Source organism: Trachypithecus francoisi, unplaced genomic scaffold (genome assembly GCF_009764315.1).
Source record: "Trachypithecus francoisi isolate TF-2019V2 unplaced genomic scaffold, Tfra_2.0 Lachesis_group1, whole genome shotgun sequence".
Classification (NCBI taxonomy): domain Eukaryota; kingdom Metazoa; phylum Chordata; class Mammalia; order Primates; family Cercopithecidae; genus Trachypithecus; species Trachypithecus francoisi.
This window is the reverse complement of record NW_022681454.1, coordinates 57,433,278-57,461,250: the sequence shown is the minus strand read 5'-3', so window position 1 is coordinate 57,461,250 and position 27,973 is coordinate 57,433,278. Positions and strand designations below refer to the sequence as shown.

General features: G+C 44.6%; 1 protein-coding gene and 1 long non-coding RNA gene across 4 annotated transcripts; one reads left to right on the top strand and one right to left on the bottom strand.

The window, feature by feature from the left end:
- Nucleotides 1-261: 261 nt before the first annotated feature.
- LOC117085467 lies at nt 262-9,522 on the top strand. The gene is made up of 2 exons (XR_004437965.1): nt 262-721; nt 7,475-9,522. It is a non-coding gene; the product is annotated as an uncharacterized LOC117085467 (long non-coding RNA).
- Nucleotides 748-27,973, bottom strand: NAAA (N-acylethanolamine acid amidase). 3 transcript variants are annotated; one of them, XM_033214403.1, is made up of 11 exons: nt 27,539-27,938; nt 26,766-26,930; nt 22,812-22,938; nt 17,930-18,020; nt 13,060-13,136; nt 8,326-8,498; nt 8,113-8,175; nt 7,288-7,354; nt 6,149-6,177; nt 2,277-2,394; nt 748-1,429 (listed from the first exon to the last, which is right to left on the bottom strand). In XM_033214403.1, exons 1-10 carry the CDS (start codon nt 27,742-27,744, stop codon nt 2,313-2,315), a joined length of 1,080 nt encoding a protein of 359 aa, XP_033070294.1. In that variant the 5' UTR covers nt 27,745-27,938; the 3' UTR covers nt 748-1,429; nt 2,277-2,312. The 3 variants fall into 3 exon arrangements, 2 of the variants coding, with proteins under 2 accessions (XP_033070294.1, XP_033070295.1); XR_004437964.1 differs by lacking the exon at nt 6,149-6,177 and having other exon boundaries at nt 27,539-27,973; XM_033214404.1 differs by lacking the exon at nt 26,766-26,930 and having other exon boundaries at nt 27,539-27,968.

Genomic DNA, 27,973 nt, shown 5'->3' with positions numbered 1-27,973 from the left:
TTTATCCGACACTGTCCAAGAAGAAACATGAATATTCTGGGCCACTAGAGAGGTCTGCAGCGTCAGGGGAGGGATGTTCTGTACCTGGATAACACTTCCTTCTAGACATTCTACTAACTATGACAAAGGAAAAGTTAAACTTGGGAACCGAGACACTCAAAAACTGCCTTCCTTTTGTTCCCAAACATAGCTGTAACTTCACATGGTTATTTTATCTTATGTAAAATGTAGACTTACTGAGCATGAGACAAATGTATCACTGACTTTCCCTCCATTTCCTTCTTTTCATGTGCTAAATGTAGATTCACTGAGCACTAATAATAAGAGCTCACAAGGATGTAACCACTTGCCTCACTGTCTACCCTCATTTTCTTGCCCCCTCCTGCTTGCTCTTTCCCCTTTAAATACTGAAGTTCCCCAAATCCTCTTTGGGAAAAGCACAGGACAGGTCCTCCTGTGACTGGTGTTTCTTTTTCCCGGGCACGTCCTCAACCTTGGCAAAAGAAACCTCTAATGGATTGAGTGCTGCCTCAGTCACATTTTCATTTACATTTTCAACCTTTTCTGACTTCATCCTCTAGGGTATTTCTTTCATGCACATGTGAAAAATCAAACTCTACAAAGCAGCTGTTCATTCCCTTGAATCCTGACACTTAAATAACATCACAACTAAGAGAGCTGCTTTCTCAGGACAGCCGTTCAGAACCATAAGACTTCAGAGGTAAGAAAGCAGGGAGAACACAACGCTAAATTTCTTGGAAATTTTTTTTTATTCTTCTTGCCAACATTTCTTTTGACATTTTATTACTTAATTATGTGATATTAAGAAACAATTTGGTTGCACATTATTTTCAAAAAGCAGTAAGAAAGTAGCTGTTGAGAAAGAAGGAGGTCCATAGGTTTTTCAATAAAACATTAGAAACATTATAAAAAACAAGACTCCCATTACATGGAAATACATGATCAAAGATCAGACTAACACACATTCAAACAGGCTTGGTTCAAAATAGAGCTCTCCATTTCTTTCACAGGAGGCTTTTCTTAGGCTCTTTCAGAAGCACTTCACAATGAACAGAGGTCTTACCAGCTCATTTCATTAGTGGAGAAGCAAAGGTATGATAGCAGAATTATGAGAAGACAGAAATAAGGTCTGAGGATATGGCTTGAACTCTGAGAATTATCTTTGAGTTATTCAGGCCAGGATAGAAGCTTAGAGAGGATCGAGGCAAACCACGAAGGGAAGCGGGTGCAGGACAATGCCCATGACAGGCTTTACCACAAACTCGAAATCGATCTTCTGGCCCCACTTCACAAGGCTGAAAAGTTAAATGAGGAAGGAGCCTGCATTGTTCGTAACATAACACAATACTTTCACTTTCTCTGATTTTTTAAGGTGCAGCTCTTCAAGAATTTCATTTTAAAAAATCATCTGTAAGGGAAGAAAAACATGCATTTAATTCAAAGACTGTTTTTTTTTTTTTTTTGAGATGGAGACTTACTCTGTTTCCTAGGCTGGGTGGTGTAATCTCAGCTCACTGCAAACTCCACCTCCTGGGTTCAAGCAATTTTCCTGCCTCAGCGCCTGAGTAGCTGGGATTTTGGGTGCCTGCCACCAAACCTGGCTAACAGTTTTTTGTAGTTTTAGTAGAGATGGGGTTTCACCATGTTGGCCAGGCTGGTCTTGAACTCCTGACCCGAAGTGATCCACCTGCCTCTGCCTCCCAAAGTGCTGAGATTACAGGCATGAGCCACTATGCCTGGCCGAAGATTGGTTTTCTTTTTTTTTTTTTTTTTTTTGAGACGGAGTCTCGCTCTGTCGCCCAGGCTGGAGTGCGGTGGCCGGATCTCAGCTCACGGCAAGCTCCGCCTCCCGGGTTTACGCCATTCTCCTGCCTCAGCCTCCCGAGTAGCTGGGACTACAGGCGCCAGCCACCTCGCCCGGCTAGCTTTTTTTTTTGTATTTTTTAGTAGAGATGGGGTTTCACCGTGTTAGCCAGGATGGTCTCGAACTCCTGACCTCGTGATCCGCCCGTCTCGGCCTCCCAAAGCGCTGGGATTACAGGCTTGAGCCACCGCGCCCGGCCGAAGATTGGTTTTCATACAAACAATTCCAAATAAAGTATCTAATGATGACAATCTGACACAAATGACAATGCCAGATGCTTGTCAGAAAATATTATATATGTATACATTTTAAGGATGTTACCATCCTCTATGAGAAATACCAGCACACACCCACCTCCCCACATCTCCCCAAAACAATAGTAACAACAAACCTTTCACAGCACGGGTGAACTCGCTCTTCTGCTGACTTACTTTCGACTCAGGTTTCTGATCCTACTTATGTACTTGTCCGGGTTACCGGCGCTCATTACCGTAGTATAAATTGTGAGGCTGAAAATAATGAGAGGAAATTTTATGTATACATCATTTTCTCTAATACGCCACAGAGGGAAGAAAATGACCAAATGCTTCCCTAACACCTGGGATCTGGGACAAGGCCCTTTATGCCAGAATATTTTAATTCTATGAATCAGGAGGTCAAAGTGCTCTTTCCTCCTACTTTGACAACACTGTGGAAGGCCAAGTTGGAACTTAAAACTCTCAGACTTAAATTAGCCGCGTGTGGAGGTGCCTATTTCAGGCACCAGTTACTAGGGAGGCTGAGGCAGGAGAATTGCTTGAACTTGGGAGGCGGAGGTTGCATTGAGCCGAGATTGCGCCCCTGCACTCCAGCCTGGGCAACAGAGTGAGACTGTGTCTCATAAAAAATAAATAAATAAAATCTCAGACTCCTCAGAGCTCTACCCCAAGGCAGTGGGGGAGACCAAGCCTGGGCCCTCACCCTGGCTCTGTGCTACCCCCAAGGGCCTTACTTGCATACATGTGACATGACCACCTTCACATTCCCCAGCAAGCACCTACCCCTGTGCTCTCCCTCAGTGGCTGTGCACCACCATCAGGAGAATACCACCCAGGGAAGAGGAAAACACAAACCCTGGAAGTGGAGGCGCGGCTGTTCAGGCTGAGAATTACAGGGTCCTGGGTACTTGGGCAGACTCTAGTTGGGCAAATGCCCTTGGTCCAGCAGATTCCTTACACCATGGTTTGGGGGGTGGTATCACAACTAGAGGAATTCCAGAGGAGGGCCTCTAAAGCTCCAGGAACAAGGCACCTGCCCCACCCCTCCACCTTGCCCAGATCTAAGGATGAAAAGTATAGTGTTATTGATTCCACATTCCGTATAGGAAGAGACCTAAACAACTTGAGCACATGTGCCCACATGCACACACACTTGTCTTGGAATCCAACTGAGGTGCATGTGCAAAATATCAGAGCTGGGTTGTTCAGAAACAGGCAGAATTAGTAGCACTGGGTCCACAGCTAAATCATACACTCAGTTAAAGACAGCACTATAAGCAAGTGTAGAGCTCGTCCAAGAATAATGGAGGTTCCCTGAACAGGACCTTAGTTGCTCGTTTACTTTAGTCATGGTTCTATTCTCCTGCACTGGTTTAGTATTTTCTCTGCTGATGAGCCACAGCAGAGGATGGAGTTGTATCGCAGGTGGCTGTAATTCTGCAGCACAGCACAAGGGAGCAGCATAGAGCTAACTGCCTTTGTTCAGACTACTTTTTTTGTTGTTTTTCTGTTTTCTTTTTCTTACAGTTACATTTATTTCTATTAACCTCACGCAGCTGAACAGCCTCTGTTGAGGTTAATCATTACACATAAAGGGCCTGAGAGTCAGAAGTCTGTGTTAATTCTGGCTCCATGGTGATTGTTACTTAAATGCAGTTTCTCTTGAGTTTTCAAGTATACAACAGAGAAAAACACTACTTGGTGAACTGTTTATAATTTCTAACAATTGTATTTTGACCAAACCATTTCAGAAACCATTTCAACATTCACAGCTGTTAACTCAATAATCCTACTTCTGGGAATTCAGTCAAGGGAAATAATCTGAAAGTAAGCAGCGGAGAGGCAAATGAATATGTTTATTTCAGAGTTTTAATAAAGGAAGATATAACAATTGGAGAATGCTTAACTCAATTACAATACAGACAATTGGCCACTGCCACCATGTAAAATTATAAGGGTTATTCAAAGCAGATAAAATGCTTCGTTTTATTAAAATAAATTTAACTATTTATTATAATACTAATTTTTAAAAGATATATTCATCACTTTTTTTTTTTTTTTTTTTAGACAGAGTGTCCCTCTGTTGCCCAGGCTGGAGTGCCATTTTGGCTCACTGCAACCTCTGTCTCCTGGATTCAAGCGATGCTCCTGCCTCAGCCTCCTGAGTAGCTGGGCTTACAGGCATGCGCCACGATGCCCAGCTAATTTTTGTATTTTTAGTAGAGACTAGGTTTCATCATGTTGGCCAGGCTGGTCTCGAACTCCTGACCTTAAGTGATCCACCCGCCTTGGCTTCCCAAAGTGCTGGGATTACAGGTATGAAGCACTGTGCCCAGACAGATCTATTCATCACTTCCATAATTACCTAAAAAACTAAGAACACAAAAATAGTTTATTAACCCCCATTTTAAAAATGACTATTAAAAGGGCAAAACTGTGCCCCGCTATGAAGGGTACAGTCAGTAGTGCATTGGAGCTGGCTCCTACAGGTTGGTGAGGGCCAATTCTTAAATATGCAGGAAGCGTATGAGCCAACTGTAAGCTTGAAATCAGCCATGTGGGAGTATTCACACCATGGAAGTCAACAAAGCTACAAATTTGGGAATTTTTTTGTTTGTCCCTTCCCACACAAAGAGCTGGCTTACTAGCAGATCACTGGGTATGCTTTGTTACCCAAATAGCTCACTTGTTTGAGTAGCAGAATAGTGACTAATTAGTTTTCTTTTCTTTTTCTTTCTTTTTTTTTTTTTTTTTTTGAGACAGAGTCTCACTCTGTTGCCCAGGCTACAGTGCCGTGGCATAATCTCAGCTCACTTGCAGCCTCGACCTCCCAGGTTCAAGCAATTCTCCAAATGCTGCCTCCCAATTACCTGTGATTACAGGCGTGCACCGTCACGCCTGGCTGATTTTTGTATTTTTCATAGAGATGGGGTTTCATTATGTTGGCCAGGCTGGTCTCGAACTCCTGACTTCAAGTGATCCACCCGCCCTGGCCTCCCAACGTGCTGGGATCACAGGTGTGAGCCACCATGCCTGGCCTGCTTTCACTTAAAAAAAAAAAAAAAAGTATGTGGATAAAAATCCTAGACTAGAGACTAGAGAAACCATTGCTCACAGAATGCTGCTATCAAGGGTACAGGCTAAAAAAGAACATTAACTTAGTGAATTGTCAGTGGAACAAGGAACAGCATCGGAGATAGTGGAAATTCCTCAGGAAGATAAAAGAAAACCAAAGGTATTCAGAGTTTATTTCTAAGGAGCTCCTAACAGGTGAAGGCTGTCCACAGCTACCTGACTGAGTTAGGAGGAACACCTCACTGCCAGAATATTTCAAATGTAGGAATCAAGAGGTCAGCCAGTCAAAGTGTTTTTCCTCCTAGTTTGACAACACTATGGCAGGCCAAGTTTGAATTTAAAATTCCCAGAGCTGGCCGGGCATGGTGGCTCATGCCTGTAATCCCAGCACTTTGGGAGGGCGAGGCAGGCAGATAATGAGGTCAGGAGATTGAGACCATCCTGGCTAACACGATGAAACCCTGTCTCTACTAAAAAAATACAAAAAATTAGCTGGGCGTGGTGGCAGGCATCTGCACTCCCAGCTACTCGGGAGGCTGAGGCAGGAGAATGGTGTGAACCTGGGAGGCAGAGCTTGCAGTGAGCTGAGATTGAGCCACTGCGCTTCAGCCTGGGGGACACATGAGACTCAAAAAAAAAAAAAAAAAAAAAATCCCAGAGCCTCCTTCAGGGTGACTCTATTCTCTTTACCTTTGGATTGCTTCATGGACTTCTCACCTGATTTATATTTGTTGATCATCCCCCCACCCCTACCCCACCCATGTTAGTCCCATGAGAGCAGAGACTTTGTTTTGCTCGCTGCTGTACCCACAGGAGTGCCCCCACAGCCTGGTAACAGGAGCCCTTAGATCCTTGCTGAGCCAAAGGGTGCATGAGTGAGTTCACTGTTCTGGAGTGACGTGTGAACAGACATGTTTAACAAGTCACTTACTTGTTATAAACTGGAACCACCGACAAAACCTGCATAGGAAAAAGTCATATTATAGAGAAGATTACATGGTAGAAGAAATACACAAAGAATATCTATGGAGGGCCAGGTGCAGTGGCTCAGGACTGTAATCCCAGCACTTTGGGAAGCTGATGTGGGAGGACTGTTCAAGCTCAGGAGTTCAAGACCAGCCGGGGCAACATAGAGAGACCCTGTCTCTACTAAAAAAGAAAAAGAAAAAGAATGTCTGTAGAAAGAACATAACCACTCTTTAGTGTATCTTGAGGTGATAGTTATAGACTTTTTTTTTGGAGTCAGAGTCTTGCCGTTTCACCTAGGCTACGGTGCAATGGCATGATCTTGGCTCATTGCAACCTCCACCTCTGGGTTCAACCGATTCTCCTGCCTCAGCCTTCCATGTAGCTGGGATTACAGGCACACACTACCATGCCTGGCTAGTTTCTACATTTTTAGTAGAGACACGGTTTCACCATGTCGGCCAGGCTGGTCTCCAAGTCCTGACCTCAAGTGATCCTCCTGCCTTGACCTCCCAAAGTGATGGGATTACAGGTGTTAGCCACTGCACCCGGCCTGACTTTTTAATTCTTTCTCTTTTTTTCTTTTAAATAATGAACATATATTACAACTATGCCTTTTTTTTTTAACATAAAGAAAAACTTTGGTGCAGATGGACATTTTAACTTATATAGAAGCATATAACTTTTTTTTTTGAGACGGACTCTTGCTCTGTCACCCAGGCTGGAGTGCAGTGGTGCGATCTCGGCTCACTGCAAGGTCTGCCTCCCGGTTCACACCATTCTCCTGCCTCAGCCTCCCGAGTAGCTGGCACCACAGGTGCCCGCCACCACACCTGGCTAATTTTTTGTATTTTTAGTAGAGATGGGGTTTCACCGTGTTAGCCAGGATGGTCTCGATCTCCTGACCTCGTGATCTGCCCGCCTTGGCCTCACAAAGTGCTGGGATTACAGGCGTGAGCCACCACTTTTAATAAATGATTTCAACCAAATAAAATTTTTACCCTAACATTTTCACCTACCAGAGGATTTCATGGAGTTTTTCTTATTCACTATTAACAAAACACCAAACATCCTGGGTAAGCGCGACACTGTGACACAAGTTACCTGGAAAAGTGCATCCAGGCTGAGGTTTGCTTGTCCCGTAGCATTAAGGGCCTTGATGGCAGGTGTTCTGTAAGGACAATGGTCGAAGGTCACCTGGCACTTCAACAAGCACTGAAGCCCATCAGCTGTCATTTTTGTGAGGCACAATGCAAGCTCTAGTCTCATTATCTCCCTTTCTCCAAAACAGATTCTGGCCCCAAGCCTGTTTCCTGCTGAGGCCCAGCTCACCATGGCGGAATTCATCCAGCAGCTGGGACGGTTGGCACCATCTGCTCAAGAAAGCTGGGATGATGAAAATGTGTGGCTGCAGAACTGAACAGTGGCCAAACTTGTGGGGCAGTAAAGCCAAGGCAACATATATAGCTACCTGCCCTTTGGAACTGTGCTGACTTATAATTATAGAATGTTTACAACTTGAAGGGACAATAAAAACCCTCGACTGGTTTATTATTTAAATAAGGGAAATAATTTCCTTCTAAAAATATCTTGCCTAGAAGACCATGAACCTGGCCCTTTGCTTTCATTTTACAGATGGGTAAACAGAGGCCCGAGAGCCACCCAATGAGTCATTAGCAGAGCTGGTGGTGGGCTCTAGGGCTCCTTACCCTGAGACCCTCCCAACACCCGCCCAGCTGCTGAGAGGCTCTGCCCATTGCTTTCCTCCGCACAACACTCCCTTCCCAGCCAAGGCACTGGTGAAGGGGCCCAGGTACATTTTTTGGGAGAGGATGGCACCCGTAGGTCTTGCCGGTTCCTGCGACAGAATGGGCATATTCTCCTGACCACAAGAAAACACTGCAAACCAGAAAGCACGTAGCAGCCTACCTTCGGTCATCTTGCTTGGGTGCTGGCTTCCAGTGGTCGTAATTTGTCTCAACTCGGAACCATCTATAACAGAGCACATCATCTTGTCTTATCCACGACAATTTATGACATAGCAAAGGAGACATATGAACAAATTTTAAATACCCCTCATTCCACCAAGTTAAAAACATGATTATTTGATACAGAATGACCAGAGGTTTCAGTTCTACTTACGCTCCATTCAAAGGATCTAGAGGCCAAATGTCTGCTGGGCCATCTCTGTTCCTTGTGATGACCACCCCCTCCTGGGGGGATGTGCCACCAACAATGTAATAAACATCAGCGATGAGGGGAGTCTTGGCCAACTTGCTAACAGCTGCTTCGAAGTTTTCTGACTCATTCAGGGTCTGAACAAAAAGAAGAACTTGCATGAGCAACCTCACCTGCAGCTGGGTCCGTACCAGATGATGCAAAAATGATCCAAAGCACATTCTCCTGATACGTTATGTCATGACTATCACCTTGATCTGCTCTGACCTTATCCTCTTGCAATCAGGGCTCCTAAGACGGAAGAAATTTCAGCTTCAAAGGGAGTGCCAGGAGCAGCAGGGATTTCTGACAGGAGGAGAGAACTGTTGACAAGTCCTAGGCCTGGCTCAGCAAACACGGGCTGTGTGCTCTCCAGGCAGATCGCCCTCACAAAGGACTCCTCATGCTTCTTCATTCATTTATTATTTCAACAGGGTTTTCTTGAATACCTACTCTGTGCCAGGCACTGTGCTGGTGTGGGGATAGAGCAGTGAATGAGTTGCCTGGTCCTATTCTCTCCCCAAACCTCTGAGGAAGACAGAAAAGTCAACAGCCAATGGTGACACAGCGTAATAGGAGAGTGTTCACATAGGAGAAGATGCTATGGATGTCACCGTAGGGGACCCATCCTCACCAAAGGCAGTGGAAGAAGTACTGCAGGGAAGCATCACATGAATTGAAGCCAAAGAGACAAACACAAGTGAGTGGTGAAAGTGGTGGTTGCAGGGTGAGGAGTGGCAGTGGGGAGGAGGGTTCTAGTTTGATGGACTAGACTGGCAAAGGCTTGGGGATGAAAGAGCATGTGCTACATTAGGGCCCTGAGCTTAATAGGTGTTCAGACACCCTGAGGGCCCAGGAAGACTTCCAAAGGCCTGTGGCAAGGATACTTAAGGGGATCACTCCCCAAATCTTCAGATTCCATATGGGTTCCTTCCCAGAGCTGATCTGCTCAAGAATATCCTTCGGTGGAGGGCCTGCTCTTCCTGTCTCCACCTTCACAACCATTCTGCTGCCATGTTTTAAAGGAAGTACATTGTATGCTCACCCATCCTGGATATTGCCAGGGCACACTGTCAAGGGTGGAGGTGGTGATAGGGTCAAATAAAAGAACAATTCAAGATATTGGTATCTGCAAAGGCTCCATCATTCAGCACCATAAACCCTAACAGCAATAAGTATAAGGCAAGAAAACTCTACAAAACCCATGGCAGGCTTTGTAGAGTTTTCTTGCCTTATACTTAGCTACTCAGGGAGGCTGAGGTGGGAGAATTGCTTGAACCCAGGAAGTGAAGGTTGCAGTGAGCCGAGATTGCGCCGCTGCACTCCAGCCTGGGCGACAGAGTGAGACCCTGTCTCAAAAAAAAAAAAAAGAAAGAAATGATCTGTCCTAACTTGTTTGACTGTACGTCATATGATCCCTTTCCAGAGAGGATCCTGCCCTGTACTCAGAAGAAGGAAATGTATGGTCAGAGAGGCCATGAAGAATCTAGACAGACAGGCCTAGCTGGGTTTCCCCACTCCATTTATTAGCACTGGATCTACCTTTTTGTCCAATCATATTTTTACATGGCATTCCACACTTTGTTAAACCTAAGCATAAAACTGGACAATGTCCCTTGTATCTTTGGGTCTTCATTCTGGAGACTCCTATGTCATGTACATGTTAAATAAATTTGTATGCCTTTTCTCCAATTAATCTGCCTTTTGTGAGTTGACTTTTCAGTGAACATTCAGAGGGCAAAGAGGAAATTTTCCCCAGGCCTTTGCAGAGGTAATAGGAGTGATGAAATATTAGTTTGCTCATGTTGCCCATATCATCCCCCAACTACCATAAAATTCATTGCCTCTAACCTGTGACAACAAAGCAAAAGAACATCAATAAAAAATAATGAAGGCAGTGGTGACTTATTTTACCCAGGTGACAAAGTCAGGGAGTGCAAATGCCTCATCCATCTCAGGAAATGGAGGGAATGGGCAGTGACTGCTAATAGACATGGGGTTTCTTTCTTCTTTCTTTCCTTTTTTTTTTTTTTTTTTTTTAGTTTAGGTCCCAGAGGTTTCTTTTATTATTTTATTTATTTACTTCTTTGCAGACGTGGGGTCTCAATATGTTGTCTGTTAGACCTGAACTCCTGGGCAGAAGGGATCTTCCCACCTCAGCCTCCTGAGTGTCTGGGACTGCAGGCGAGCACCATCACATTCAGCAGATTCGTCCTTACCAGAGACCATGGCAACCTCAGCATAAGGATTTTTTTGTTGCTTACCAAGAACTTTTACCTTTTTGATACAGGAGATAGAAATAAATTATTTAGGCAGATAGGGTAAAAGAGTCCTTGGCAAGGCTTCCTTTCTAACAAAAAGTAGCCCAAGAAGTTATTCTTTTCTAACAAAGAGCAGCCTGAAAAATGGAACTGCAAACATAGATATAAGCAAGCTGGAAGCTTGCACAGGTGAATGCCAGCAGCTGTGCCAACAGAAAAGGGCTACCTGGGAGCCAGGCATATTCAAAATGGAGGCTCCATCTTCCCTGCTTTTTTCTTTTTTTTTGGAGACAGAGTCTTGCTGTGTCGCCCAGGCTGGAGTGCAGTGGTGCGATCTCGGCTCACTGCAACCTCTGCCTCCTGAATTCAAGTGATTCTCCTGCCTCAGCCACCCAAGAGGCTGGGATTACAGGCCCCCGCCACTACACCTGGCTAATTTTTGTATTTTTAGTAGAAACAGGGTTTCATCAACTCCTGACCTCAGGTGATCCACCTGCCTCGGCCTCTCAAAGTGCTGGGATTACAGGTGTGAGCCACAGCACCTCGCCCATCTTCCCTTTTCTTTGTCACCATGTGTACAGTAAAGAAGCAGGCAACATGGCACCAGCCAGGCAGAGAATCCATCTGCACAATAAAAGACTAGGGTGGGGGAAGACAGCTTTTCGTGCCCTATGCAAATGGCACACCTGGTTCAACCAATCTTTCCTGCCCTATGTAAATCAGATACCGCCTCCTCAAGCTCATCCATAAAACCTCCTGCATTTCCCCGTGGAACTCATTTTCTTGGGACCTCTCTTTGCTGCAGAGAGCTCTTCTCTTTCTTTCGCCTATTAAACTTCCACTCTTAACCTCACTCTGGTGTGTCTGCACTCTAGTTTTCTGTGGCCCTGAGACAACAAATCTCAGGTATCACCCCGGACAAACAATGCCGTTTCATTTTCACTTAAAGGAAGCACCTTACAGCTTCTCTTTGTCAAACCCAAGTTGCCGGCATCTCTATTCTTGCACTTCGTGGCAAATTATTAAGTACGATAAGAGTTCCTTGAACACAAGCACTGAGATGCGGTGACAGTCTGATAATTGAGACAATTACTAGATGACTGATTTCATCCCACTATTCAGAATATTGTGCAATTTAAAAATGATGAATTATTTCTGGAATTTTCCATTTCATATTTCTGGACCACAGTTGACTGTGGGTAACAGAAACCAAGAATAAGGGAAGACTACCGTAGATGTGGCCTGGAAACCAGCACATTTTAATAGGTTCTTGTAGAGCAGATGTTCCTTTTATTGTGTGCATAGCTACCTTCTAATGCATTTGCTTTGCTAGTTTGGATATTTGCAAATGGAGAAGTACATCTGTCTCTGTAGAAGAGCATAATATTATCTCCTATCTCAATCAGCTATTGTGGAAAACTCTGGCCTATGACAAAGATTCTCTCCTTGACCAAACTCTAGCCAGGCTCCTCTAAGCCCTCTTCTCTATTACACCTTGACCCTGGCTTATAAAGACTCGAACAAATACTAATAGTTTCTAACAGCTCAAGGCCACGTCTCTCAGATGACTAAGCCCCCTTAAAGTGCCTGTCTGAGAAAACTTCAGGCTGTCAAAAGAATTTGACATTTGTTCCAGCCAACACCTGAAGGTAGGGCTCCTGTTTCCCTGGTTCTGTGGGAGGGTAGGAGCAAAACTTCTTTTCCTTTTTTTTTTTTTGAGACGAAGTTTCGCTCTTATTGACCAGGCTGGAGTGCAGTGGCGCGATCTCGGCTCACTGCAAGCTCCACCTCCCAGGTTCATGCCATTCTCCTGCCTCAGCCTCCCGAGTAGCTGGGACTACAGGCGCCCGCCATCACGCCCGGCTAATTTTTTGTATTTTAAGTAGAGACAGGGTTTCACTGTGTTAGCCAGGATGGTCTTGATCTCCTCACCTCAAGATCTGCCCGCCTCGGCCTCCCAAAGTGGGATTACAGGTGCGAGCCACCGTGCCCAGCCTGGAGCGTAACTTCTAAGTTCTAGTTAGCAAACTCAAATTGGTTTCACATGAACCAACCCCTCCTTTCCACTTTTCACTTTTCTGATTCTCCTAAGCTCCTGTTCCCTCACCTCCTTTTAAAATACCCATCACCTCTGCACAAACCAAAGTTGAACTCAGTTCACACTGGACTCTTCCTTACTGCAATAGCTTATACTGATTACAATCTGTCCTTACCAGTTTAACTAGTGTCTGGCTTTATCTTTGACATTTATCAAAAAGGTTTATATGCACTTTGCAAACATTTAGATGCTTCTTCTTTTAAGGAGCTCCTTACATTAAAAGCAACATTGTTAAATGACACAGAACAGTTTAGAAGGTGGAAGTGGAGTTAAGGAGGGCTCCACATTAAATATACTCACAGCACGGATCAGCCAGCTGACCGGAATGTGTCTCCGAAACAGGGCAGCGATAGCATTCTCCCACCACCAGCCTTTATCTGCCAAGTTGAGTATATATGTTATATATATGTGTGTGTGTATATACACACATGCAACAGATATGTCATTTTAGCAAGGGAATATAGATATTCACTCAAGTTTTGAAAGCAGAATCTTTTGTACCAGGATACAATGATAATTATGTGAAAGGAAATAATTCTATTAATTACACCAGACAAAATAAAATTATGTAGCTGTCAAGGGTGGTGTCTTAATAAATATTAGGAAGAACATAGAGAACGTGAATCTTCCACACCTGTGATTTGTGCTCACATTTAAAAAAAATACAAATTTGCGGCCGGGCGCGGTGGCTCAAGCCTGTAATCCCAGCACTTTGGGAGGCCGAGACGGGTGGATCACGAGGTCAGGAGATCGAGACCATCCTGGCTAACACGGTGAAACCCCGTCTCTACTAAAAAAATACAAAAAACTAGCCGGGCGACGTGGCGGCGCCTGTAGTCCCAGCTACTCGGGAGGCTGAGGCAGGAGAATGGCGTGAACCCGGGAGGCGGAGCTTGCAGTGAGCTGAGATCTGGCCAATGCACTCCAGCCTGGGTGACAGAGCAAGACTCCTTCTCAAAAAAAAAAAAAAAAAAATACAAATTTGCAATCATTTCCCAAAATTATTTTTGGACAACTTTTAAAAGTCTGTTAGGGGATTCATTGCCAAACAAAAATTTTCATTCAAGGGTAAGTAATGGCAATACAAGAAAAAAATGGACAAATTGAATTTCACAAAAAATTTTAAAAATTCTGTGCATTAAAAGACAGTATCGGCCAGGCGCGGTGACTCATGCCTGTAATCCCAGCACTTTGGGAGGCCGAGGTGGGTGAATCCCCTGAGGTCAGGAGTTCAAGACCAGCCTCACCAACATGGTGAAACCCTGTCTCTACCAAAAATACAAAAATTAGCCGAGCATGGTGGCAGGAGCCTGTAATTCCAGCTACTCGGGAGGCTGAGGCAGGAGAATTGCTTGAACCCGGGAGGCAGAGGTTGCAGTGAGCCAAGATCAGGCCATTGCACTCCAACCTGGGTGACAGAGCGAGACTCTTGTCTCAAAAAAACAAGACAGTATCAACAGAGTAAAAGGCAATTCAGATTGAGAGAAAATATTTGCAACAATAAGGGATTACTATCCAGAGTATTTAGATAACTCCTAAAATTCAACAAAATAAACATTCCAATTAAAAAATGGGCAAAGGACCAGATGTGTTAGCTCACGCCTATAATCCCAACACTTTGGGAGGACCAGGTGGGAGAAGTGCTTGAGCCCAGGAGTTTTAGACCAGCCTGGGGAAAATAATGAAACCCATCTCTACAAAAAATTTAAAAATTACCAGGCATGGTGGCACATGCCTGTAGTCCCAGCTTCTGGGGAGGCTGAGGCAGGAGGATTGCTTGAACGCTGTTGGTCAAGGCTGCAGTGAGCTGTGATTGAGTCACTGCACTCCAGCCTGAGTGACAGAGTGAGACTCTATCTCAAAACAAAAAAAAAAAATGGGCAAAGGACTTGAATAGACGTTTCTCCAAAGAAGATATACAAATGGCCAGTAAGCACATGAAAAGATATTCCATATCATTAATCATTAGAGAAATGCAATGAAAACTACAATGAGATGCCACCTCACACCCATTAAGATGGCTACTATTGGCCAGGTATAGTGGCTTATGCCTGTAATCCCAGCACTTTGGGAGATCAAGGTGGGTGGATCACTTGTGCCCAGGAGTTTTAGACCAGCCTGGGCAACATGGCAAAACCCTACCTCTACAAAAATTACAAAAATTAGCCAGGCATGATGGCACATGCCTGTAGTCCCGGCTACTCAGAAGGCTGAGGTGGGAGGATAACTTGAGCCTAGGAGAGTGAGGCTGCAGTCAGCCAAGATCCCACCACTGTACTCCAGCCTGGGTAATAGAGTAAGACTCTGTCTTAAGAAAACAAAGAAAAAGAAAAAAAAAAAAAAAAAACCAGGCCTTGTGCAGTGGCTCATTCCTGTAATCCCAGCACTTCGGGAAGCCGAGGCAGGAGGACTGTATAAGCTCAGGAGTTTGAGACCAGCCGGGGTAATATAGTGTGACTTTGTTTCCACTAAAAAAAAAAAAATTTTTTTTAAATTTTTTAACGACCCCCCACCAAAAAATAATTAGAATTTGACTGTTTCTAGTGTAAAGAAAAGACAAATATTTAAAGCAACACATATCACAATCAGATCATGCATACATGATAGTGCGTTTATGAATGTGTGATTTGAGACAGTGAGACTCTGTCTCAAAACAAACAAACAAACAAAAAAAAACTGGACAAAGGACTTGAATAGACATTTCTCCAAAGAAGATATACAAATGGCCAGTAAGCACATGAAAAGATGTTCCACATCATTAATCATTCAGAGAAGTAAAAATGTGATTTGCATGTCTGTGATTATATGAATTTAACACATTATCACATGTGCTCCCCAAATATGCACCTGTAATGTGTATCAATAACAAAATTAGTTTTTTAAAAACCCACTCTAGCAATTTTGAAATATATAATACATGATTGTTAACTGTAGTCACCTTGCTGTGTGGATCACCAGAACTTATTCCTCCTGTCTAACTGAAACTTTGTACCCTTTGACCATTTCCCTTTTTCCCCAGTGCATAGCAACCACCATTCTACTCTCTGCTTCTATGAGTTCAGACTTGGAGATTTCACATATAAGTGAAATCATGCGATATCTGTCACAATAGGTTTTACGCAGGGGAACAACCTGACCATTCTAGTTGCTGGGTAGGGAAAGAATTACAGGAAGGTAAAAATAGTAGCAAGGAGATCAGGTGGGTTGATCAGGCAGTACAGGTGTGATGGGGGCTAGTTCAGCAGTGAAGGTAGAGAGAATGGACACGTACAGTCTAGTTCTGCTGTCAGAGCTGATAAGACTTAGGGAGTGAGAAAATGTGGAAGAAATACATTAGGATAAATAATTGTTTACTGTGGACACTGATATATACTCAATCATCATCTTCCCGGTAAAGCCTTATGTAAAAAGAGAAGAATAAACAACCACACTGACCGGGAGCTGTGGTTCACACCTGTAATCCCAGCACTTTGGGAGGCCAAGGTGGGTGGATCACCTGAGGTTCGGAGTTTGAGATCAGCCTGGCCAACATGGTGAAAACCCATCTCTACCAAAAATACAAAAATTAGCCGGGCATGGTGGCACGTCTTGTAATCCCAGCTACTCAGGAAGCTGAGGCACGAGAATCACTAAAGCCTGGAAGGCAGAGGTTGTAGTGAGCCAAGATCGCCCACTGCACTCTAGCCTGGGCGACAGGGCAAGACTGTCTCAAAAACAAAAACCAAACCAAACCAAACCAAACAAAAACCCAAAAAAACAACACCATGAAGTCAATCAGGGTTCATCAAATGAGCAACACTAAACTTTAAGATACTCCTTGTATATACCCTTCTCCTTGATTCAGCTGCACACTGAGGACAGACACAGAGCTCACTTATCTCTAGGTTTCCCACATACTGTGGAACTAAATGGTGTTCCCCTGAGATCTGGGGAATGGCAGTGGGAATGTCAATGAACAGAGCAATTGGGTCAGGACCCAGGAGAGCAATCTGAGAACTTCCTCTCACACTACTAGCTGCCATTTCATCTCACAGCCTATGTCCTTCTCTGCCTAACAAATGGAGTTAAAAATAACAGCCCTGCCCAACAGGACTGTTGTGAGGGTCTAAGAAGAAGACATGTGAAGATGTGCATGGTAAACCAGAAAGTGCTTTACAAATGTTGCTTGTATAACAGCATCATATATCCCCTAGATGATCACAGTAGTTTCCAAATGGTCTTCTGCTTCCATCTCAATCTAACACAATCCAATCTCTACAGAGCAGCAAAAGTAATAGTTAAAAATATAAATCACGGCCGGGCGCGGTGGCTCAAGCCTGTAATCCCAGCACTTTGGGAGGCCGAGACGGGCGGATCACGAGGTCAGGAGATCGAGACCATCCTGGCTAACACGGTGAAACCCCGTCTCTACTAAAATATACAAAAAATTAGCCGGGCGAGATGGCGGGCGCCTGTAGTCCCAGCTACTCGGGAGGCTGAGGCGAGAGAATGGCGTAAACCCGGGAGGCGGAGCTTGCAGTGAGCTGAGATCCGGCCACTGCACTCCAGCCTGGGCGACAGAGCGAGACTCCGTCTCAAAAAAAAAAAAAAAAAAAAAAAAAAATATATATATATATATAAATCACATCTGTTCACTCCCCGGCCTACAATCCCCCTACAGCTTCTATTATGCTTAAAATCCATACTCTTCACTGTGGCCCTGCACCATGCCCTCAGCCTCTTCTTCACTTCTAACGTCACTACCCACTTACTCCATGCTATAACCACACTGACTTTCTTTGGCTTCTGAAATCCACCAAACTTATTATTACTACCTACGGCCTTCGTCCTTGCGGTAAGTCCACCAGAAATGGTCTTCCCCTGGCTTCTGTAGAACTAGCTCCAGGATCACATGGATCAGGCCTTCTCTGACCCTCTGACCTATACTAACCACTCCACCTCCTCCTTCACTCTCTATCACAGCTTCCTATTTTGCTTTCTTTGCAGCACTTATTGCTACCTGAAATCATCTTCATTGCTTCCACGCATACTGTCTATTTTCCCCCACTAGGATGGAAGTCCCTGCCACATAGTGGGTGTTCTGTATGTTCTGTTGGGTGAGTGAAGGAAGTGCTTGGATAGAACTGAACAATAATGTAGCTAAAATTACACAGGAGTTTGTTTTGATTACCTCGTTCATCACCAGAAACTGTAAACTTGTGTGGGCTCTGGCCAGTCCATAATCCTACATAGCCAATAAAAGTAGTTCCTGTGAATGCAATCTGAAATCAAGAGATACATGGATCATTTCACCATTTCAATCAAATACACTGAAATCATCTGTTTTGCCCCACAGTTTTCTGGATTTTTAAAAAATAATTCCAACAAAATAGAATAAAACTCTGAAATAGCCTTCTAAGACAGAGGTTCTTAACCTTAAGCTGGGGTAGAGGAGCGTGGTCCATAGATAGATTTTAGTAGATTTGTGACCTTGGATGGGAAAAAAAAAGATGCATCTTTATTTTCACTAACCTCCAACTGAAATTTAATTCCTTCTGTAATGAACGCATGCAATAAATCACGCAATCATAGTGGTGCCTATAATTTTGTCACTAGTAGAAATCACAGGTTTTTTCACATACACAATGTTGGCTGCAGATATTTTGAAACACTGTCCATAATTTACTACTTTGAAATCATGGTAGTTATTAGACCCACTGCTAAACCTTACTATTTAATGTGTTAAGAAAAAGTATAACATTGAAATGGCTGTTTTCAACACAACTGATTTTCTTTGTAATCACACGTTTTATTTTATGTATTTATAAAACATTATTCACCAAAGGGGTGCACAAAGCAGGTTAAGAAGCCCCATCCTAGAAGTAGCAAATGGAGTCTTACTTTAAAACTTGTTTTGAAGCTGGGCGCAGCGGCTCACACCTGTAATCCCAGCACTTTGGGAGGCCGAGGTGGGTGGAACACCTGAGGTCAGGAGTTCAAGACCAGCCTGACCAACATGGGGAAACCCTGACCCTACTAAAAATACAAAATTAGTCGGGCGTGGTGGGGCATGCCTGTAATCCCAGCTACTAGGGTGCCTGAGGCAGGGGAATCGCTTGAACCTGGGAGGTGGAGGTTGTGGTGAACCGAAAAAGTGCCATCGCACTCCAGCCTGGGCAATAAGAGCAAAACTCTGTCTCAAAATAAAATAAAATAAAACTTATTTTGATTTGATTATAAGAGATAAATATCACATATTTTATAAGCTCTGTGATGTTAGGAGAAACAAGTGGGACTGTTCACCAATAAAAATCACGTTTAAATTTTAAATATTTAAAAATCCTTTTACATAGCTCTTTCATTTAATCCCCACAACTATCCCATGAATTATAGGCATCATCCCCACTTAAATTAAGGTCACGAGCTCCAGTGATTGCAAGATACCACTATGTAACCTGCAGGAGAAAAATCAACCTCTATATGTCACCGAGCCTGGAGTGCAATGGTGCAATCACAATTCACTGTGGCCTCTACCTCCTGGGCTCAAGTGATCCTCCCACCTTAGTTTTCCAACTAGCTGGGACCACAGGTGCATGCCACCAAACCTGACATATATGTATACATACACACACACACACACACATACTTTTTTTTTTTTTTTGGTTTTCCTAGAGACAGGGTCTCCCTATGTGGCCCAGGCTGGTCTCAAACTCCTGGGCTCAAGCAATCCTTCTGTATTGATTCTCAAAGTGCTGGGATTACAGGTATGAGTCACCACAGCTAGCCATTATCAGTTATTTCTGATACCAAATTTTATTTTTCAGAGAAGTACTTTGGCCAGGCGTGGTGGCTCACGCCTGTAATCCCAGCACTTTGGGAGGCCGAGGCAGGCAGATCACTTGAGGCCAGGAAATTGAGACCAGCCTGGCCAACATGGCGAAACCCCATCTCTACCAAAAATACAAAAATTAGCTGGCTGTGGTGGCGTGCACCTGTGGTCCCAGCTACTTGGGAGGCTAAGGCAGGAGAACCGCTTGAACTCAGGAGGTAGAGGTTGCGGTGAGCTGAGATGGCACCATTGCACTCCAGCTTGTGACAGAGCAAGACTCTGTCTCAAAAAAAAAAAAAGTACTTAAAACAGTATCTGACTCATACTGTTTGATAAAAGTTAACTAATACTGTTATGTTTTAAGAAATAAATAGTCCTAGATTGATATTTTCCTTAGAAAAATTAGGTCAGTAATGTTTTTCATTTAATTATTTATTTTTACCTTATCTGCTTATAAAAATAATTTAGGTGGCTGAATTACAAGGGAGAATGCAGTGGCCTTAGTTTTATAAATGACCTCAGCCCTCAGACTTACTGAGGGCCTCCATGAGTGCCTCATCTCCATGGATGGTGGTAAAGTAGAAATAAGTCTACCTTACTACTCAAGCCCTTACAAATGTAATTACGTGGAAAATAAAAAGTAATTATATGGCCACCTCATTTGCATGACACTGTGACCCTCAGGGTCACTTCTGAAGGGCTGAGAAAATTGAAGTTATGAGATCAAAAATCACATCATAGTTTTCAATTACCATACATAATTATAAATAATTTCGAGATATAATTTATAAGATATTTTATCTTGCAGCTCTGAAAATCTGTTTTTACTTCTGTTTGTACTTCCCAATTGTTTCTGCCTAGTCAGTTAACATAAACAAACCCTTAGCAGGGAATTTTAAGTTATTTTAAGTTACAGCCTAATTGCCTGGTGCAGTGACTCAAACCTGTAATCCCAGCACTTTGGGAGGCTGAGGCAGGCGGATTATCTGAGCTCAGGAGTTCAAGACTAACCAACATAGTGAAACCCCATCTCTACTAAAAATACAAAAATTAGCCGGGTGTGGTGGCACCCTCCTGCAGTCCCAGCTATTTGGGAGGCTGAGGCAGGAGAATTGCTTGAACCCGGGAGGCAGAGGTTGCAGTGAGCCAAGACTGCGCCACTGCACTCCAGCCTGGGCGATAGAGTGAGACTCTGTCTCAAAAATAAAAACAGTAATAATAATAACAATAATAATTTACAGTCTAATTAAGGCTGAGCTTTGACAACGAAAACTATCAGTAGGCCCAATGCCTGGGTTCTGGCCCTACCTCTGCCATGTCTCTGCCTTGTGATTTGGAGCAAGTCAGTCTCTGTGAAGTTAGGCTCCCTCATCTAGAAAGTAAAGATAAAAATGTTGACTGATGCCTGCTTTGCAGGGCTGCTGGGGGGATCGAATGAGGTCCTGTGTATGACAATACTTTTGTTGTTGTTGTTGTTGAGATGAGTCTCATTCTGTCACTGGGCTAGAGTGCAGTGGTGCGATCTCAGCTCACTGCAACCTCCGCCTCCCAGGTTCAAGCGATTCCCCTGCCTCAGCCTCCTAAGTAGCTGGGATTACAGGTGCCCACCAAAATGCCCAGCTAATTTTTTTTTTTTTTGTAGTTTTAGTAGAGACGGGGTTTCACCACGTTGGCCAGGCTGGTCTTGAACTCCTGACCTAGTGATTTGCTCGCCTTGGCCTCCCAAAGTGTTGGGATTACAGGCGTGAGCCACTGTGCCCAGCCAAAAATACTTCTAAGATTACAAACACTAGACAAGAATGAGAGATGAATTATTTTGTGGATAACCTGTTGTTAATTTCATAAAACAATTTCTTGGCCATGAGTCCTCCATAGAAAAGCAATAACCAAGAGTAAACTGTCTATATTCAGTAACAGTCACCTGAGTACTGAGAGTAAAACTACCTCTACAGACTATTTCTCTACAGATTATTTCATGGGAACTCCAGGAAAAACAAAAACAAAAGAAGAAACAACTATTAGAGTGAGTTTCAGAACAGCTGAAATAATTTATTTTCATTGCATTTATTCCTTTGTCTCGTTATAAGAGTATTCGCTCATTATAGAATAATGGAGAAAAACATGAATAAATAATAAATAATATTATCCCATCATTCAGTAACAAAACAATATTTAGCAGATTTCCTTTGAGAATTTATTATGCATTTATATTATCATTATCACTTAAAATCATTTTCAAACTAATTCAGCTAGAAAACAAATTATTAATAGTGGTGAAGTAAAGAATAGGACTGGAAAAGAGAAACTTTTACTTTAAATATTTCTGTACTGTTTAAATTTTTTATGAAAAAAAGCGTTTATAAAAGCAGATGACTGAGTAGTTAGTAAATGAGTTTTTAGTATTTGTGAATCAACCCCTAAATGCAAAGAACAAAGGGAATACAGTCCTTGCCCTTACAGGCAAAATCTGGCTCTTGCACACTGTATTCTGTTTTACAGCAAAACATGCTTTGTGTACTCAATGAACATTGATTAATTCTGTCTCTCTAAATGTTTACACAGTGACAACAGTATATAGTAGATTACAGTTTTAAAGGAACCATGCTATATACAAAAAATCTAAGTACAATTTTTTAAAGATCATACACAAGAAAGTGGTGTGGGTCAATCGTACTTGCAGAATGAAGGACCATTTATTATTTGGCTACAACTTTACACAGACTACTTCATTTAACATTTATAACCATCTCAGTAAAGTAGTTACGCACCTCCATGAGCTGTAGTCTGCAAAATTAGGGAATGAGTCATTTCTCAGGTTCACAAAGGAAGTACAGTAACTGACAGAATCAAGATTCAAACCTGGGACTGTCAGATCCCAAAGTTGAGTATTCCTAGTCATTGCACTAGCCATCCCCTCCCATATTACAGAAGCAACCTGGGCATGGGAAAGCAGAGGAAAGAGCTGACTCTGCATAAGTGGATGATTGATCACTCCCTAAAAGAGATTTCCCTATGGAAAACTAGGTGACCTCTTTAAGTAGACACTCAGTAATAAATAATAAATGACCGTCCTTCCTACAAGCATAATTGATGTAAACCTCTCTTCTGCCTTTGTTTTTCCAGGGGTGTGATTTTTTTGTGTCTTACATTGATAACACACTTAAGTTAGCAGGCCATCCAAATGATTGCTAACTTGAGTTTGCAAATCTTTCTGATTTCTTATCTTATACGGTATGGACTATACCTGCCCATTCTTTAAGAATTGCACATCCACGGTCAACTTGCGTAAGACATTCCCAAAAGGATAATCCAGATTCCGACCATGGTAAATGTGGCCTCTGGAGTCTTGAGCCACAATACTAGTGCAGAATCTGAGAAAAGGGAAAAGTCCAACATGAATGAATAAGACAAATAAGAAAAAAAGGAAAAGGAGTTTTTCATTTGTAAAACAAATCCTCAAAGTAAAACAGTTTTTCTTCCTTATGACTGACATATGTGCTACAACGCTTGTAAGAATATAGATTAACAATTCGAGATGAAAAACACAACTGGATACAACTCATCTGTGCTCCTTCAGTGTTTCTTGGGTCTTTGCCCTTAGCACACATGCAGAGCATCATAAGCATAGTAAGTGAGAATTTCATCCTCAGTCCAAATCTGCAGTGAAACTAACCCATCCTGGGCTCAGGAGACCTGTGAACTCTGCTTTTTCCTCTGCTTGGCAGCATGTATTCTATTTAACACATGATTCAAAGCCAGCTCAAGCTCACCTCTCCACATATTAATTCCTCAGAGCAAATAAAGTAACACTAAACCATTGTTTCACCAATGTTTCATTTTGTCCCCTTGGGAAAATGGCTGGCTCTTAAGGGATTTGGCACTTTTCCTGTCTCTCTCCCAGCTCCTTGCACAGAGATCATAATTTTTAAAAAGGGGGAATCTTATGAACAGAAGTTCATAGAGAGAAAAAGAGGAGGAGGCTTGTTAAGTATCTATATTCTCTGAGAATATTTAACGGTACATGAAAAAATATTATATATTTATAAAAAATATTTACAAAATATTTATATACAGTGTGTACAATACCAGGGGAAAAAATATGTATATCCATATGAACAAAACTGAGAGAAAACATCCTGGAGGGTTTTTCTGGTCATTTTTTAATAACAGGATGGTGGTTAGCTTTGTTTTTTTACTTTTCTACATTTACTGATTTTCTACAATGATTACATGCTACTTTTATAATTGGGGGAAAAAGTGTTACTTTTTGTTTGTTTGTTTGTTTAAAGGCGGAAACTTGTGCCAGGCACCAGAAGGGTGTCTCAGGCCTGTAATCCCAGCACTTTGGGAGGCCGAGGTGGATGGATCATGTGGTCACGAGTTTGAGACCAGCCTGGCCAACATAGTGAAACCCCGTCTCTACTAAAAATACAAAAATTAGCCGGGCATGGTGGCGCGTGCCTGTAGTCCCAGCTACTTGGGAGGCTGAGGGAGCAGAATCGCTTGAACCCGGGAGGCGGAGGTTGTGGTGAGCCAAGATCGCGCCACTGCGCTCCAGCCTGAGCAACAGAGTGAGACTCCATCTCAAAAATAAATAAAATAAAATAAAATAAAGATGGAACCTTGGTCAGTTTTAATTCCCTCCAAGGTTTCTGTTTTTATTTATTTATTTATTTTTTTGAGTCTCTGTCACCCAGGCTGGAATGCAGTGGTACAATCTCGGCTCTCTGCAGCCTTGACTTCCCAGGCTCAAGTGATCCTCCCACTTCAGCCTCCTGAGTATCTGGGACCACAGGTGCAAGCCACCACATCTGGCTAATCTTGTGGTATTTTTTGTAGAGACAAGGTTTTACCATGTTGCCCAGGCTGGTATCAAACTCCTGGGCTCAACAGATCCTGGTATCGAACTCCTGGGCTCAAGAGATCCATCCACCTTATCCTCCCAAAATGCTGGGAAAGGAGGCATGAGCCACTGTGCCCAGCCTCCCTCCAACGTTTCTGAGTTTAACTTCGAAGAGTTCAGGTCAGGGAGAGAACTGGTAAGACATGGGAAGTACTAAAGCAGAGTTTGTAGAATCTCTCTCAAAGGCGATTTTTCAAAATTGGCAAGATAACAATACTTTCATATCAGGCCCAAATGTTGTGGTGTGATGTAGCAGTGCACAAGCACGGGAGACAATGAGGAAACAGGCTCTGCTTTGAGAGGCACTGCAGCGAACTGGAGATTCCCATGCTTTTAGCACTCACCAGCCACCTGACTTCCAGCAAGGTGGCCCCTCTGAGGCTCGGTTTCCACATCACAAAACAGATGATACCATCTTCCCCATGGGGCTGTGTTCATGAAGTACCTGGCACCCAGTAGGCTCAATAAAGGGTAGCTAGTATTATTCTAATTCAATAAGGCTTACTTCCAACATGAGAAGAAAGCATTTCCTTTGTTAATGCTAGCGGAATTGAATGGTGCTTTCTATCAGGCAATTCTATAAATACCTTAGTATCAAATCCAAAAGTTAGAATGTTTTTACTGGACCTTTTGCTTTAATCTGTTTGAATATGGTGACTCCAACAGATGAGGGTAAAAATGATTTGTGATTTTTCATTAAGAAAGCCGTAAGTTAAAAATAGGAAAAAGTTGGAGGTAGGGGAGGGAGGTGGTAAAATTATAATAACTTAGTTCAACTGAAAGGCATGTTATTTAGCAGGCCTGTGTCTTTTCTGTGCCTGAAAGCATTTCCTGAAGAGGAAGGCAGTCCTAGTGCTTTTTAGCTTACTCTGCCTAGGTGTTCTGGGAAAATGCCTGGGCCAGTAAAGTTTCATTATTCCAAGATCTTTTCTACCCCCATCATCTTTAGGCAGCAAGAAGCTCTAAGTATGTACAAGAGGTTACGAGATGAAGCTAGTCTGGTGGCAAAATAATAAGTATTAAAGGGAGAAACCAAGTCAAAACCTCTCTTTATTCCAGAACCTGTTACTGAGCCCATAAACCTTTAGTGGTCCCCTGCACTCTGCCTGGGATCAACCACACACTCCATGTTGCTTTCACTTCTGGGTGCACTTTTTTCTTTTTCTTTTTGATACAGAATCCTGCTTTGTCACCTAGGCTGGAGTGCAATGGCGCTATCTTAGCTCACTGCAACCTCTGCCTCCTGGGTTCAAGTGATTCTCCTGCCTGAGCCTCCCGAGTAGCTGGGATTCCCAGGTGCCCGTCACCACGCCTGGGTAATTTTTTGTATTAATAGTAGAGACAGGGTTTCACCATGTTGGCCAGGCTGGTCTTGAACTCCTGACCTCAGGTGATTCACCTGCCTCGGCCTCCCAAAGTGCTGGGATTACAGGCGTGAGCCACCACGCCCAGCCTGGGTGCACATTTTATCATGCCCACTTCCTGGTCCAAACACTGGCTGGCCCTATTACAGCAGCATTCCCTGTCGCCCCAGCCCTGGTGGACACAGACACTTCAGCCATGACACACATGAAAGGAGAAATGCAGGGCAACAAATGCAGGCAGAGATGAGCCACTGCCAGTATAGAGATGGAAGGCCACTGAGTTAACTAAAGGGTCCAGATGAGAGGAGGCTTAGTTTCAAAAACTTCCTGGAAAAGTACGTTTTGAGCAGAATTTTTTTTTTTTTTTTTGATACAGAGTCTCGCACTGTTGCCAGGGCTGGTGTGCAATGGCGCGATAGCGGCTTGCTGCAACCTCCACCTCCCGGATTCAAGCGATTCTCCTGCCTCAACCTCCTAAGTAGCTAGGATTACAGGCGCCCGCCACCACGCCTGGCTAATCAAAAAATTAGACGGGGTTTCACTATGTTGGCCAGGCTGGTCTCGAACTCCTAACCTCGTGATCTGCCCACCTTGGCCTCCCAAAGTGCTGGGATTACAGGCGTGAGCCACCTCGCCCTGCCTTTGAGCAGAATTTTAAAAGTAGGATGCTACCTGGATTGGGGGAGAGAAAACCCCGGGCTACCGGCAGAGGGAAAGTTCAATGCTGAGTGGGAGAAGTTGCTTTCCCTCTCGAAGCCTACGATCTGCAGCTCAGATTTACCCAGAGAGGCAACGAGGAAGCACTGGAAGTTTCTGGGCAAGCAGGCACCACCCTGTTTTTATCACACGGAAAACATGTCTCCCGCCGCTAGTCTGTGTCAGGAGGCCCCAGCAAGCCCCCCGTTACTCCGCACCGGCTTGGGGCACTCACGCGGAGGACTCGTAGGCCAGGTTGACTAGGAGGCAGTCCGCCAGGCTGACGTTCAGGAAGTCACACATGCCGCGGATCTCCCCGGTAAAGGGCTGGGGCAGGAAGCGCTCCAGCTCCAGGACCACTTTTCCGATCAACACGTGCACCCACTTGGGGACTCTATCCCTAGAAAAGAAGAGCACGAGGGCGTCTGACCCGCTCAGAGGTCGGCGGCGTGCGACTTCGTGTGCACTGCGAGCGCGGCTACATCCTTAGGGCGTGAACTGTCAGGGCCACGGCTCCCGACAGTGGACCGCCCCGGCGCCGCGTCACTCAATCCGCAGCCTCCTGGGGGTGGGGGCGGGGGGGGCAGAGGGTGGAAGCTGGGTGTGGGGGGGGCAGGGAGGGGAGGCGGCGGGTAAGAAAACTTGGAGATGGGGAGGGCGAGTGAGGCTGGTCCCAAAGGGGCAAGCTTGGAAGGCCCGTGAGGCCCGCAAGGAAGGCGCGGTTGCCCCTCCTCGGTAGCTATGCAGCCCGGGCGACAACTCGCGCGCCACGCCGACCCAGAATGGCTCAAGGACTGGCGTGCCACGGGTGACACCGAACTTGAAAGCCAAACCTGCCGCGCTGGATTCTCCCCAACCCCGACACTGCTCAGGGCGGCAGCCAAAGCCAGTTCTCCAAGGGTGGCGGGGAGTAAAGCGTCCTGGTTTAAAGCACTCTGAGCAGCGCGCGTTTAACTCCAACCCGCACCGCCGGCGTCCCCGCAGACCCTGTCCAGGGCCCCAGCTCACCCGATGACTTGCGCCATCGCTGCGCGCACCAAGTCCAAGTCGTAGTGCCGCAGCACCGGCAGCCAGCGCAGCTCGGGTGCCGCATCCAGGCTCACGTTGAAGCGCGGTGCTGCTGGGGGCGAGGCGGCGGACAGCCGGGCCTCGGCCAGCAGCAGCAGCAGCACGGGCAGAAGCCCCGGGCGCGCCTCCCGGTCTACTGTCCGCATGGCTCGGGCTCCTGAGGCCGCAACTCGGAGAGCTGCAGCCACTGTTGGAGCCCAGTTAAGCCGCGGAGGAGGAGGATCTGGGGCGGGGCCGCGATCGCTGGAGGTGGGGCCCGCGCACGACCCGCCCGACCCTGTCACCGGCGAGCCGGAGCGGCGACACCTCCCGTCCCGCCGCGCATCCACTAACCCGCCCCGACTCCGCGTGCTGGGATTACAGGCGTGATAGCCC